The sequence below is a fragment of the Acanthochromis polyacanthus genome, chromosome 4 (genome assembly GCF_021347895.1).
Source record: "Acanthochromis polyacanthus isolate Apoly-LR-REF ecotype Palm Island chromosome 4, KAUST_Apoly_ChrSc, whole genome shotgun sequence".
Taxonomy (NCBI): domain Eukaryota; kingdom Metazoa; phylum Chordata; class Actinopteri; family Pomacentridae; genus Acanthochromis; species Acanthochromis polyacanthus.
This window is the reverse complement of record NC_067116.1, coordinates 21,350,250-21,364,870: the sequence shown is the minus strand read 5'-3', so window position 1 is coordinate 21,364,870 and position 14,621 is coordinate 21,350,250. Positions and strand designations below refer to the sequence as shown.

General features: G+C 39.0%; 1 protein-coding gene across 5 annotated transcripts in view; it reads right to left on the bottom strand.

Annotated features, from left to right (window-relative positions):
- The window catches only part of csnk1g2b (casein kinase 1, gamma 2b), a 46,793-nt gene that overhangs the window by 10,154 nt on the left and 22,018 nt on the right, over positions 1 to 14,621 (bottom strand). For all 5 annotated transcript variants that reach the window (XM_022201527.2, XM_022201530.2, XM_022201532.2 and 2 more), the window contains exons 3-5: positions 12,930 to 12,999; positions 1,914 to 2,062; positions 258 to 492 (exon numbers count right to left, since the gene is read on the bottom strand). In XM_022201527.2, the coding sequence (XP_022057219.1) occupies positions 258 to 492; positions 1,914 to 2,062; positions 12,930 to 12,999 (454 nt within the window). The remainder of the gene's footprint in view (positions 1 to 257; positions 493 to 1,913; positions 2,063 to 12,929; positions 13,000 to 14,621) is intronic.

The following is a 14,621-nucleotide window of genomic DNA, read 5'->3' as shown; positions in this document are numbered from 1 at the left end:
GACGAACAGCAGAATCAAGAGGAGATGCTTCAGAATAACCTAAAAATGAAGCTATACTTGAGAAAACTTACTCATCTGTGAAAGAAAAAACAAGCCTGTTTTTGTGGAAAAAAAAAAACTGTGTACGTTAGTATTTGCTTACATGTTAGTGATATATTTGTATGTAAACCTGCTAAGACACCTCCATTTAACTGACATAGACGCAAACAAAACTTGCGTATGCAAATTCCACACGCCTGATCCTGAGACGTTCTTACCCTTTCCCAGGTGTGTGTTAATGCTCATGTAGCGTGCTGTCCCAGTCAGACTCTTGTGCTCCCGGTATGGGATGTGTTTTTTGGTCTCAGGGTCTATGTATTCTTTGGCCAGACCAAAGTCAATGATGTGGATGGTGTGCTGCCTCTTGCTTCCTGGTCGCCCAACAAGGAAGTTTTCTGGCTTCACATCTCTGTAGATCAGACTCTTGGTGTGGACATACTCCATCCGTGTTATCTAGACAAGTAGTCAGTCCATCCTTGTTAGTATTTGAAATTTCAATCACTAAACGATACAGGGAATTTTGCAAACATTAAGATGCAAAGCAGAGTGACAACAGAAGGATTAAGAGTAAAATTTACACAGCAAGATTTTACTAGAGACACTTTCAGTAAACATCATAGCTTTACTACAATATCACTTTTACCTAAAGCATAAATATTTTTTGATGACTTCCAAACTCAGGTTTTAAATAAAACTGCACAAGTATGAATGTTGGAAAAATGCTAGCAGGAATGTAAACTATTTTTATACATTAGCATTTTTGTGGGTTTGTTTGTCTATTTGTTCACTTTTGTTACCTCAAAAGTCAAAGCAATGGAGTGTACTCCTGACAGCTGGTTTAGTGACAACTATTGAGTTTGTGACCCAGGCACATATTACTGTAATCACTGTAAAATCAAAGGTTCATAAAAGGATTAAACACTGAACGATGAATAATCATCTCTAATGATGTAATCATTTCTGCTGACGACTGTCTTATCACATTTATCATGTCCTACTGGGGATCATATTAATATTCAAGAGACAGGATTTTTGTAGTGTGGCTCAAAATAATAGATTTTAAAAACGGACTAACTGTAGTGTAAAAGTAAGTTGTTTTAAATATTTACTGTCTGCATTTACTACACAACAAAAGACAAACGCTGAATGCCACAGAGCAAGATATTTTAACAAAAACTGTGAGTCTAAAAATGTTCAGTCTGTTTTAACCTCAAGTCAAATGAACAATCAACCAAATCATTCCTATTGATTCTGACTTTGAGGGTACAATCACACATCTATAAATAAACGTATGTCCTTTTTCTTTCATCTATATTTTCTATCCCTAGCTGCTGTTTTGTCTCTGTCAGGTTACAGATAAATAATGCTGTAAGTGTGAAGAATAATGAATGGGTAGACTGTATGCTGCATACAAATACAACAGTGTTAACTCATTAAATGCTCTCCTCTGTGCCATTTTAAAGGTAATGTGAACTGTCTGAAATTAATATTTCTGACTTTAGTGGATTACAATAAAGGCAATGTTTATATTTAGCCACTGTCATGGTGAATCTTAGTATCAGGGCTCCATTGATAATGATTTTTTTCTCCCATTCCATGGACTTTACTCAGAATAAACGCACACTAATTCTGTTTAGCTCTACTTGAGTCAAAAATCCTGAACTTCCCATCCAGAGATTTGTAAACTCAGTTCTGGATTAGGTTCAGAAGTTGTTGAATCTGTTTTCTGAAACAAGCCTCTGATGACACCTAAGCATTCCTTTCCCCCTAAATAAACCTACTCAAAGTTGCTCTCGATTTCCTGTAAAGCTTGAAATCACAGAAGCCAGTTTATCTAAATACACGCCTGCTGCTCTTCTCTCTAAAAAACTTACCAGCTGTATGGCTATCATGAGGACCGTCTTGAGGGAAAAGGTGCGGTCACAGAGGTCAAACAGGTCCTCGAGACTGGGTCCGAGCAGCTCCAGCACCATGGCGTTGTATTTCCCACAAGGACCGAAGTAGTACACCTGAGGGATTCCCTCTGTGGAGACACATAAACAAATAAGGTTATGAAGTATTATCATAGCAATCGAATGATCACAATACTTATAAATTTTGCACAATAACATTTTCTTTAATGTGCACTTTGAACTGGCCTGACAATGCCTTTTGTCTTCAGTTAGCAGAGAAAAAAGTCCCCACAAACCACTAAGCCAGTGCTCATCATTCATGAGACTATTTGGAAACAAGTGTGCAGAGGTTTACAAAAGTCCAGATGACCTGATATTTGTACATTTTCATTTACAGACATAAGCTGAACTAAGTACAACACAGTAATGTTTTATTATACTGTAGTATCGACATGGCAACATGAACAAGCCACAGAGGGCATCTGAATATTGTTAAATTAAAAAGAGGTCAGATTCTCAGCTTTCTGTTGCAAAAGCTCCACTTTCTTCTCGATCATACGCAAGTTATACAGTATGAATCCTAACCAATGCAAACATCACTTCACTGGCATTGCCATGTTGTACAAGATTTAAAATCACACATTTTGAAAATGCTGCCACCTAGTACACAATTATGTTGTGCACTCCTAGTAATGTGAAAGGCGCTTTATGCACTCAATTATTGCCTTGGTTATTTGGTTTGAAAAGGGTGGAATCACATTCTTCACCGCGACTACAGCAGTAAAGACAAACTACACGTCAGTTTACTTCCCTCAACAGGTTTGTCAGAAACAGGAGTGACTTCGCGTTTCTCGTGCTCTGAAGGAAGATTAAAGGGGAAGGTGTCTAGAAAGCACCAGGAATGTGATCAGCACACTGTCAACAACTGTAAGAGGCCTTTCCCACTAGAAACTGCCACACCCATTGCAAGGTTGTGTGTGAGGGCCTCTGAAGAATGTGGAAGGATCAACCTGGCAGCACTACCTTTATGTATGTAAGTGTTCTGACAGTGGGACATCAGGGGCGTGGCAAAACACAACCGCATGTTTGTGTGATAGAACAGTAAGGCACACAGTAACAGATAGCACTTGCTCATTTTGCAAAAAAAAATGAGTATATATCTGAAAATCAGCAGGGGAAATTCGGCGGGTGCTAAAAACCACTGTAGCACGCTGTTTCACAGTGAACTGCAGCTGCTGTTTCCCAATGTCTGCTGGCTACAACAACAAAATGAACTGCTGAGGTCTGTGTGGAACCAGCATCATATTTCACAAACACTCTTGAATAACACTCAACAGCTCACTGGAAAGGTTAGTCCTTGTCACAAGTTTGTTCTGTACCAAATGAGCTTCCCTGGGACCTTCTATGGTCACAAATGCCCGGTATCTACATCCCAGCCGTCTCTTCAAAAGCCTATTAACCACGAGCTACCACATTAATAGCTTTGCACCACATCTGTGCTGCTACCGGCAGAGTAAGAGGAAGAATAAATGAAAGAAAAAGACAGAGAGAATGACCAAGTACATATACTAAACTCTGTCATTACAATAAATGTGAAATACAGATAAATAGGAGCAGTGAATGGGCACAGTCGTGTGTCCAGTATTTGGCTTGTCAGATTTAATTCATAACCCCTCAACATGTGACAAACATTGCAACATCTGACTCACACATCTGGGCTGAGCGATTAAGAGCTGTTAAATCCAAAACTTGATTTCAAACAAATCATTTAGCAAATAACAAAGCCTGCAGTCACATTATATTATCTACTTATTATTATTACAGTACATTATGCAGCAAGTCTAACTCAGGCTATAAACTGTCATGCCAATAGTTTTGCATTACATTTTCCTCCTTGTGTGACTGTCACACATCTCATAGTAACTCGTGTGGCATTTCTTCACCATGTTTTAAATCTAATACACAGTGAATATTGAGCGGAAGCTAAACCTTCAGTAATTACAATGCAATTATGGTAACATCTGTCTAAAAAAAAAAATCAATCAGACATTACTCCCAATTCAGTCTTAACACATATAGCTTCATGCATCTACATACACACACACCTGTCTGCACTCAAGTCTCTAGGATTTTCCTGGTAATGATGGCCATGCCAGATGAGGCAGAGACAAGAGCTCACCCTCAGGCTGACTCATCAAAGCTTGGCCCAAATCTAGAGGGCATTCAAAGCACAGTCATCACAAGAGGAGAGCACACTGTGTATTATAATCTTGTGTTGGTGGATGTGAGCAGAGATTGGTGCTTGCAGCAGCTATAGGGACTCGTCTAGAAATGACTGGTGGTAAAAAGGCAGGAGCACGTTGCTTTGGGGAGATTTTTTTTGTTGTTGTCATGATTTAACAAGAAAGAACACATGAAAAATACTCTCAAAGGAAACAAATTTTTTCTTAACAGAAAAGAAAAAAAATAGTTCTTTCAACAACACATAAAAAGCAAACAAACAAATCTCTATTTGGATAATTGTGTAACTCCTGATATTGTGTAAAGTCATAAAAGTATATCTTGTAACTGTTTTCAGCACTGTGGGAAAGGCTCCGGTTTTTACTGCAAGGAAACGTCAGTGGCGCTGTGACCCCTGCTGTCTTGACAATTTCAGACAATCCACCCTATTGTATCTGCAGGCAGGCCTTCTCAGGCGACACTGCAAGAGGGAAGACTGCATCACGGTAGCTGAAGACAATGTTGCTCTACAACGAAATGCCAAAGTTAAAAGGCCAAAGAGGAGAGGGCTGGAGAAGAGAGGACACAGGCAGAAGGAGAGTGGAGAGGGAAGGCGTATTAAAGATTTAGATTATGGAGTGCAGTGCAGTGAGAAGGAGGAAGAGAAGAAGAAGAAGATGTGACTTCCATTACACCCAGTGCTCTGAGATGTTCTCACAAGGTTGAAATATGATCAGTGTTAAGGCTCGCTCATACTGAGCCTGGAGCTACAAATGCAATATAGCTCAAAAACACAATGCTCCCACAAGATGCTGTGAGGCTGAAAACCAGTGGTGGTGGGTTAAAGCAACAATACTTTTATTTTTATCAAGTTGATTATTATTTTTGTCAGGTATTTGTGATTTGGCTGACTTCAGAGAAACTAGGGCAGTTTTTATAGTTTATCTGACTCAGCACTACAGACTATTTATTTTATTTATGCATGCAAAACTAATAATAATTTAGTCTTATTAAGTTATCAGATGGTCTCTCGACTGTGAAGTAAGTCACAAGAAAACTCATCCCCTTTAAGCAGAGTAAAGGTTTCTAAAATGTTGTGCAGTTGGCCTAATTTACTTTCTGAAGTTATAATGAAAGGATGCAATAACTGGAGATTTAGAAGATGGTCGAATAAGTAATTCAGTCCTAAAAGAGACTTTCAATTTAAATCTTTTTCTTGTAGGGTTGTGTCATTTGAAGTTCAACAACTTTGACTGCAATTCTGTTTATTTACTCTGGTTCTCATGAATTCTCACTTCTGATTCTTTGAGATGTGTGCGGGGTCAAAACAGCTTATTTCATCTTAAGTGGCAATATTTTGATTATTGTCACTTTTCATGCTTGAAAATTTCATTATTCCAGCTTCACAAATGTGATAAACACATATAAAATACACAAATATGAGTCACTGGCCAGTTTCTGACTGCTCCTGATTACCTGTGCAGCTTCAGTCATCTGATGTGACAAAAATATTCCCAACAATGTTGAGACTATACAACACTACAGGCACTCCAGTAACAGAGCTGGTGCTTGTACTGATTTCTCTGGTCTCACCAACAGTTCAACTGTGTCAGAGCTAGTAAGAAGACGTCCTACTCATATGGACATTTTCTCTACACTCTGGTTCACTGAACTCCATCACAACCACCCTATCGAACCAGTCACGACTGCATATCTTCAACCTCCTCTCCTTTGTACTACGTGGTGGTTCTGGCAGTCTAACATATTTTATATTTCCATTCACTCTCATCTCACATTGCTGGGAATAAGGTGGATAAGGCTAATCCGTAATGCAATGTTGGCATTTATTTATGCCGAACCATAGCATGATGAGTGGCCTCATTTTCAATAGCCACAATCACAAAATAATTGAAAGGTAGGCTAACAGCTACATGAATGTCAGATTAAATTGTCAGTTTTCCGTAAACACCACAAAGGCCTATGCAAATACAAGACAGCAACGAGTAACCGGGATACTGGTACTCATCGTGTATACTCCAACATCAATAAACAGATTTCTGTGTTCCATGTCAACACCATATCTAGAATATGATCAAAAGATGCTGGTATGCATGTAAATACAGTCATTTATAGAATGTCTGTCGTTCAGGCTATCAGGATAACTGTGAATATTGATGGAATCATGATTTAATAGGACAAATGCATTAGTAAATTGGAAAACATGCATGTATGCAACTCGCATGATTATAGACACAGATAGAAAGTGAGGTTCTAGTAGATACACAGAACGTGTTTATAGCACACTGTTAATATGAAACTAGTGCAAGTGAGATTTTGTAAGAACCATTAAGCAGAATTTTTTTTAGATTACAAAATTTTTACCAATTTCCGATGACTAACCCTACTTTAGTTAGGTGAAAAGGAATAACCAGGGCTATAATATTATTACAAACTATTTTTAAAAATGTTTCCTCTTGTCACTGTGACATGTCACGATCCACAGCGTGCTAGTGTTGTTTGCGGGGCAAAAAATAATATTAAATTTGTTTAACAGCTAATCAGTAAATATAACCCATTTACATACATTAACTCCTGGTAGTTATTGTGTTATCTGTGGCTGTGGTATATCTCATGATGACACTTCAGTTTTAGCCTGGAGTTGTTAAAATCATCTTACCATTATCATAATCCAGTAGTAAACACATAACATGCATAAATTTTGGGTGGGTGGTATCCACGTCTCACGGATGAACGGTTGTGATTTGCATGCAATAATGTAAACAATGTAGATTTCATGTCACTGGTGTGGCACATCATGCCATCAAAACGCTGGATGGGCCTCATGAATATTCACAGACATGCTAAAACCCATCACCAAATAATATTCACGAGACCTCCTTACATGACAATAATTAGACTAACATGCATGCAATCACAGATACGTGACTCCAAGACCTAAATCGACTTGTGAAATGCCATTAAATCATCGCTGGTGTATTTAAACTGGAAGGTGTATCTGGAGCACAGTGTTGAAGTGACTGCAGAAATAAAGCACAGTAGTAGTGTAAGACTTGCTTAACTAACACCAGCACATTTGAATTATTATAACACAATTAGTAAAATTGCTGTTACTACTAGGAGCAACCAAAATACCAGTTCCATTGTCGAGTTTCACAAAAATTGGGAAGTGGGAGGCAGGATACCCAGCAGTCTGGATCTGGTCGGGACAGGAGAGAATTAACAGTGTGCAGATAAGCTCATCCTGGGCGTTAAGCGCTGAGTAGTCCACACTGTGACATATTTGAAGCTCATGGGTACGGCGGGCCTAACGGGGTCACATGTCCTCATTTAGCCAGGTTGACTACATAAGTAGATTTAATCTATCGCCTTGATTCCTCCCATGCAAGAATATCAAGTTAGCCTTGTCAAATCATCATGTAGTGCCCAGTCATAAGCTGGGCACAAGCTATATCTCCAAAAGTATAGTTAAAAGTGGCTATAGTGGATGTCTATGCGATCAGCAGCGTCAAAGCCGTTGTTACCTCTTAAAATTGTTGAAAATTCTTAAGAAAACGCAGCTTCATTACCATTGCAAAAATGTCCTAGGAATTCCCACCATGTTCTAGAGCATTCCAATACAACATAAATTGATAACCACTGACACAGTAGTTCTCTAGTCAGTTATCTACGAGCAAAGAGCTTCGTGAGGACCTCCAATGGCCCATTATGTCGGCTCACAAGACAGTGAAAGGCTGTAAGGTCAGAGTGAAGGGTTTTCAAGCACCACTGGCCACAGTACAAAGCATACTCAAAAAATAAACAGTGAAAAAAATCTCAAAGGGCATAATAGTCAAAAGTGACTCCTGTGCCTGCAAGAATAGTAGCGTAAGATGTCAAGAGCAAATCCGAGCATCACACTCAAGCCCATCCCGGTCAACCTGAGCGATTTTGATACAAACATCTAAAGGCAGGCACTGAAGCAGAAAGTAAACAATGCTAGTCTGTAAACCAAGGAGGACTCCACTTCTCCAGGTAGGCACACAAAAGCTCACCTAGAAAACGAAGAAACTATTTGTTGATGAATTCTGTTTTCTAAAGAGATGAAAATAGATTAATTGGCAAAAAAGCACAGCGTTCAACTGCAAGGGCCTCATCCAGCAATAGTGGTAGGAATGTAGTGTTTTGAGTGGGCTTTTCAGGCAATGGGGAAGGCAACATGAATGGCATCATGAGAAAAGAGGTCTGCATAAAGATTCTGGAGGAAAACATCCACCTTTCTGTAGTAAAACAGCCTTGGACAGCCCTGAACATTTCAACAGGACAATTGAGTACAATAGAGCACAGAGTCAAAGTTTTCAAGAAATGGTGAAATGAAACAGAAAACAATATGAGCATTTTGGAGTGATTCAGCCAGAGTCCAGACCTGAATCCTCTTAAGAATCTGTTGTAGAAACGGAAGATCAGAGTGATAGCAAGGAAGCCTTCATCACTCAAGGACCTGGAGATCGTCTTAAAAGAGGAGCAGTCCAAAATCACAGTGGAAACTGGCAAACACTTCATTAGGAATTACAAGAACTACATGATGGTATAGTAGAGAAAAGCTAACTAGTAACTTGGGCATTAGATTTTCAGTGTTTTATTGATTTTTATAAATATAAATGGATTATCAAAATAGCATACTTGGATGTCAATATTGAAAATGTGGCAATATCAATATTTTAACCCAACAAATTTTTTATATTATCACTAAGTAATTGTTGCATCATGATGTCAGGCATTTTAGGCTCCAGTCAGTTGCAGTAAGCGCTAAAGTTTTAGCAGTGGCACCAAAGTCTGTCTTAAGACAAAAAAAGTGGTTTGTAAACTGTGCGGAGTTTCAATGACAGACCACAGCGGCACTAGCACAACAAACAAACACCTGAAGAGAAAACACAGGAGCTTTTCAGCGCAGATGCACTTCACATACATTTGCTTTTCTCCTTCCCTCTGTGCTCTCATATACTGAAGTTTAACACACCTAAATTCCTAATTAAGATGTTCTTATTTTCATATTTTAAAGCTTCTATTGCCAAACAAAAATACAAGTACAAAACAGTGACTGCCGCACAGCTTAAGACTGCGTGTTTATCAGCAGTCAATGAAAAGCTGCAGATCCGCATTGCTAAAACAGATTTTACAAGAACAATGTCATCTGACTTACTCACCACACACATAGGTTAAAAATAACGACTACGTTGTTATTTCGGCTGCATATTCATAGAATTTCAAGCTACTACCAAAGTCAGAGAACGATTAGACAGTAAGGAGAAAAGGAGTTTGTTTAGCTACTCGAGGCTTGTAAAATATTCACTGTGTTAATGTTGCTTTTGGTTTATTAATATACTGTACAAAAGTTTTCATTTTAAAGGGATTCTTAGAAAATTACTTACAGTTTGTTGTTAAAACATAAACGCTATCATGATTTTGCTTTTTTGGAAGAAAATCAATTATGAAGTGATTAAATAGGTGACAGATCAATTGATAGAAAAATAGGCCTTAAAAGCAATCCTATGAAAATTCCCGAAAAGTCAAAATTTGGAAGAAATATAAATCATCATAAATCAAGTAGCAAAAGACTCAATTAAAGAGGAAGACAATCAGACATTCACCACTGTCTCCTTGATTTATGCACAATGATTGTTTGCCAGGCACACTTTGGCAACATTATGTCACCACTTGCTAAAATTGAACATTTTCTAACAACAGTCAGATCTTCCCACATATTTCTGTCAAAAACGCAGGGCAAAGTGAAACTACTATTAGTATACTAATGCTTTAGAGATGATATATGCTTCTGAAGAGATATCCCAGGAGTATCATAAGGATTATTTATTCTGTAATACAGTTAGCCCATGGCTCTTAAGCACCACCATTCAGTCTGGTCCAGCCTCCGGAACTTATCTTGTTCCTCAATCTTATTACACTTTCACATTGTCTTCTCTCATTTCAACATCAAATTCAAGGCTAGCAAAGTGAATAACAGCATACCTTTGACAAAAATCACATAAAGAGCAGCATGATCATGTGTGGCCTGTGTACGCTGCTTGTTCTGTGTAAGGATTGGAAAAAACAAACATAACTGTAGGTCTTAGTAAATGACAAGCTGACGGCCAAATGTAGTCTCAATGGAAGAAGGGACGGCCAGGATGTGTTTAATGCACCAGAAGAAACAACCAAAGGCAGCGTGAAACAAGCCTGAACTGGAGGAATCCTTTGCAATAATCAGGGGAAATGGCACAGGGGATGACAATTATGGTTGGGTTAATGTGTGTGCATGTACTGTGCAAGACTAGCAGACAGATCAGAATGACAGATTAATACAATAACAGCTATCAAGAAGAAAAGGCCACGCCCTGTCAGCAAAGTAAGCCACAATGTTTGAATGCAACTTGCAGGCAGCACACATTCAATCAGTGAGGAAGAGGATACTGTGACTAGGGAGACTAGGGAAGCTATCCAAGTAGACACCATAATGGCCTGTATGCTTGTAGAGGGCCAGCTATAAATAGTCAAGGACTGCCCTAATGCCGAACCTCCTTATCAACAGTGGAGGGCTTTTGCTCTGGCACAAGGAGCCAAGAAGCTGGCACGTGTCACTAAATTAGACCAGGACATGCGCACTTTAGCTGACTGACAGGGGAGAACCACACACACTTGTAATATTTTCAGAATAACAAACACAAATTCCAGCACTTGAGTTTTCATTCTTAGCTTCATGAAGGCTAAAATGCTAAGTTTTGGAGAAACCACTTCAGAGTAGCATTGATTCAACTCTGTGATCACTGGAGAGGATGCTGTTGGTGACGTTGTAGTGCATTACACAGAAAGTCATTTGGTTTCTGTTCTTCTATCTATACTAATATGAAAAGAGTAGCCAAATTAGAAACACCTGTTACTATAATCTAACACTACTCAACATTGTCACAAACTGCAGCCTCCTAAATGGTCACTTAATAGAAGCATCACCTCTGTAAAACTCAACTGAAACAGTCATGAAGTCAGGATACACTTTAGAGTTGTTATATTAGACCAGATCACCTTCAATCAGGTGTACATAATAAAATGGCAATTTAGTGCAGTTCACCACTGATACAACAATGATCTAAAAACAAAACTGGTCTCATATGCAGACCATAATAGACCCAGTCAGAGTACTTTATGGTAAATGATGTGATAAAATGTAAACTGGGACTGAATATCAGCATATTCTGAATTATTGATGACTTGGTCTGGTCTGGTCTGGTCTGATCTGATCAGGGACAAAAATTAACTGACACGCACATGTGGGAGTGGGTGTTTGTAGCACAAAAAGCAGCAGGAGTGGGACACTGCATAGACCTCCCATCTGTACCTTTAGCTCCTGTCAGCTAACAAAGTAGTGACGGCATGGTTGCATATGACTTTTAAATAAATGACCGAGCACAAGCGTTCTGAGACAGCAACATTAGCCTTTCCAAAAAGCCAACCAGCCAGGTATTGCTGTGAAACACATCAAGCACCAGCCGTCCCACTCATCCTCCCCAACTGTCTGACCAGCCAGGCCTGATCAAAAAGCTGTTGCCCTGAAGCCACAGCTACTGTATGCATGACAGCACATTAACATGTTCTGGACAGTGTTGGAGGGGGAAAAAACTTTATGGATGGGATTAGAAAAAGGAAGCAGCTTTTGACAGCATCCACTGGGTCCCACAGATGTGGAAAGATAAACAAACATGTACAGTGAAACGCAGCCTCAAGCAGAACAGAAACTGTTACGTTGTGTTTGAATGCATCTGTTTTCCTGGGAAGAAAACAGAAGTCTCATGTCGCAATGCAAAGATCAAAACAAAACTTTTTCAAAATAAACACAAAAGTCTAAAGTGGATTACACTATGAATGTTTAAAAAACCAACTAATTCAATAAGAAAGCATGACTAAACAACAGCTATAAAGAAACTAAACTGTGGACCTGACAACAAAATTAATTGAAGTATTCACAGAAGTCCGTTAGTCCATGACGATAAAAATCAGATTTGTCAATAGAGTTTATGTAAATAAAACGGTTTCACACAAGCTGAATATCAGTGGCATAGCATAAAGAATTACCCCAAAAAATCTATTCTGCATTAAAAATTAATAGGGATTTAGCTCTGTCCTCCTCTGTGCTCACTGCTGTCATTATTCCTGACTAACAGATCCAGCATGCTACTAAAACCTAACCATTCATTCCACACGCTCTCCATTAGATTAATCTAACTAAACAGAATAAAACATTTTAAACAATAACGTTCCCGGTGCAACAATAGTCATTTTACATATTCTTAATATCGCCATCAAAAGAGAAACAAGACGACATGGTCATCAACATCCCCCGCCACGTGATGTCTATGAGTCTATATCCAAGATAGTGATCAAGGGCCATAACTCTGTTAAATATTATCGCACAGGTCTCATTTTCGAACTTGATCAAGGTGTCCATGGTGTGAAGCTACACACTAAATTTCGTAATCCTAGCTGTAATAGTTTCCGAGAAAAGCTGTCCACTTCATCTCGGACGGACAGACGCACAGAGGCCAAACCTATATTCCCCTTTTCCACTTCGTGGAGGCGGGGGATAATAAATCTGGAAACGTGAGGGGAAGTCATTTTCACATGTAAACAATGTAATATAATGAAGTCTAGCGTGAAAATGCCCACATACATCCAGCTCATCATTACAGTGTTTATTAGAGACTCATTTACAGACTGTATTGCTCTTACCTGAATTTCCCAACTGTTTGTAAAATCTATACTCCAAATGGAGCTGTGGCGCCCTGGACTTTATAGGTTCCTAAAAGAGAGGAGAGAAGAAAGGAAGGAGAGTGTTAAATATTAGATAGCACACAAATCAGTTAACACACAATACACACGTGGACAAAATTGTTGGTACCCCTCAGTTAAAGAAGGAAAAACCCACAATTCTCACTGAAATCACTTGAAACTCACAAAAGTAACAATAAATAAAAATTTATTGAAAATTAAATAATCAAAAACAGCCATTACTTTTGAATTGTTGATTAACATAATTAAAAAAAAAACAAAATAATGAAACAGGCCTGGACAAAAATGATGGTACCTCTATAAAAGATTGAAAACTATTTGACCAGAGTGACATGATTAACTCAGGTGTGTCATTTAATCGACATCACAGGTGTTTCCAAACTCATAATCAGTCAGTCTGCCTATTTAAAGGGAGACAAGTAGTCACCCTGCTGTTTGGTGAAAAGGTGTGTACCACACTGAACATGGACAACAGAAAGCGAAGGAGAGAATTGTCCCAGGACATCCGAAAAAAATTATAGACAAACATCTTAAAGGTAAAGGCTATAAGACCATCTCTAAACAGCTTGAAGTTCCTGTGACAACAGTGGCTCATATTATTCAGAAGTTCAAGACCCACGGGACAGTAGCCAACCTCCCTGGACGTGGCCGCAAGAGGAAAATTGATGACAAATTGAAGAGACGGATCGTTCGAATTGTATCCAAAGAGCCCAGAGCAACCTCCAAAGAAATTAAAGGTGAACTCCAAGGCCAAGGTACATCAGTGTCAGATCGCACCATTCGTCGTTGTTTGAGCCAAAGTGGACTTCATGGGAGACGACCAAGGAGGACACCACTGCTGAAAAAAAACTCATAAAAAAGCCAGACTGGAATTTGCAAAAATGCATGTTGACAAGCCACAAAGCTTCTGGGAGAATGTCCTTTGGACAGATGAGACCAAACTGGAGCTTTTTGGTAAGGCACATCAACTCTATGTTCATAGACTCAAAAACCAAGCATACGAAGAAAAGAACACTGTCCCTACGGTGAAACATGGAGGAGGCTCAGTAATGTTTTGGGGCTGCTTTGCTGCATCTGGCACAGGGTGTCTTGAAAGTGTGCAAGGTACGATGAAATCTGAAGACTATCAAGGCATTCTGGAGAGAAATGTGCTGCCTAGTGTCAGAAAGCTTGGTCTCAGTCGCAGGTCATGGGTCTTCCAACAGGACAACCATCCAAAACACGCAGCCAAAAACACCCAAGAATGGCTGAGAGAAAAGCGTTGGACTATTCTAAAGTGGCCTTCTATGAGCCCAGATCTGAATCCCATTGAACATATGTGGAAGGAGCTGAAACATGCCATTTGGAGAAGACGCCCATCAAACCTGAGACAACTGGAGCTGTTTGCTCATGAGGAGTGGGCCAAAATACCTGTTGACAGCTGCAGAACGCTCATTGACAAATACAGAAATCGTTTAATTGCAGTGATTGCCTCAAAAGGTTGTGCAACAAAATATTAAGTTATGGGTACCATCATTTTTGTCCAGCCCTATTTCATTAGTTTGTTTTTTAAAATAATTATGTTAATCAACAATTCAAAAGTGATGGCTGATTTTGATTATTTCATTTTCAATAAATTTTTATTTATTGTTA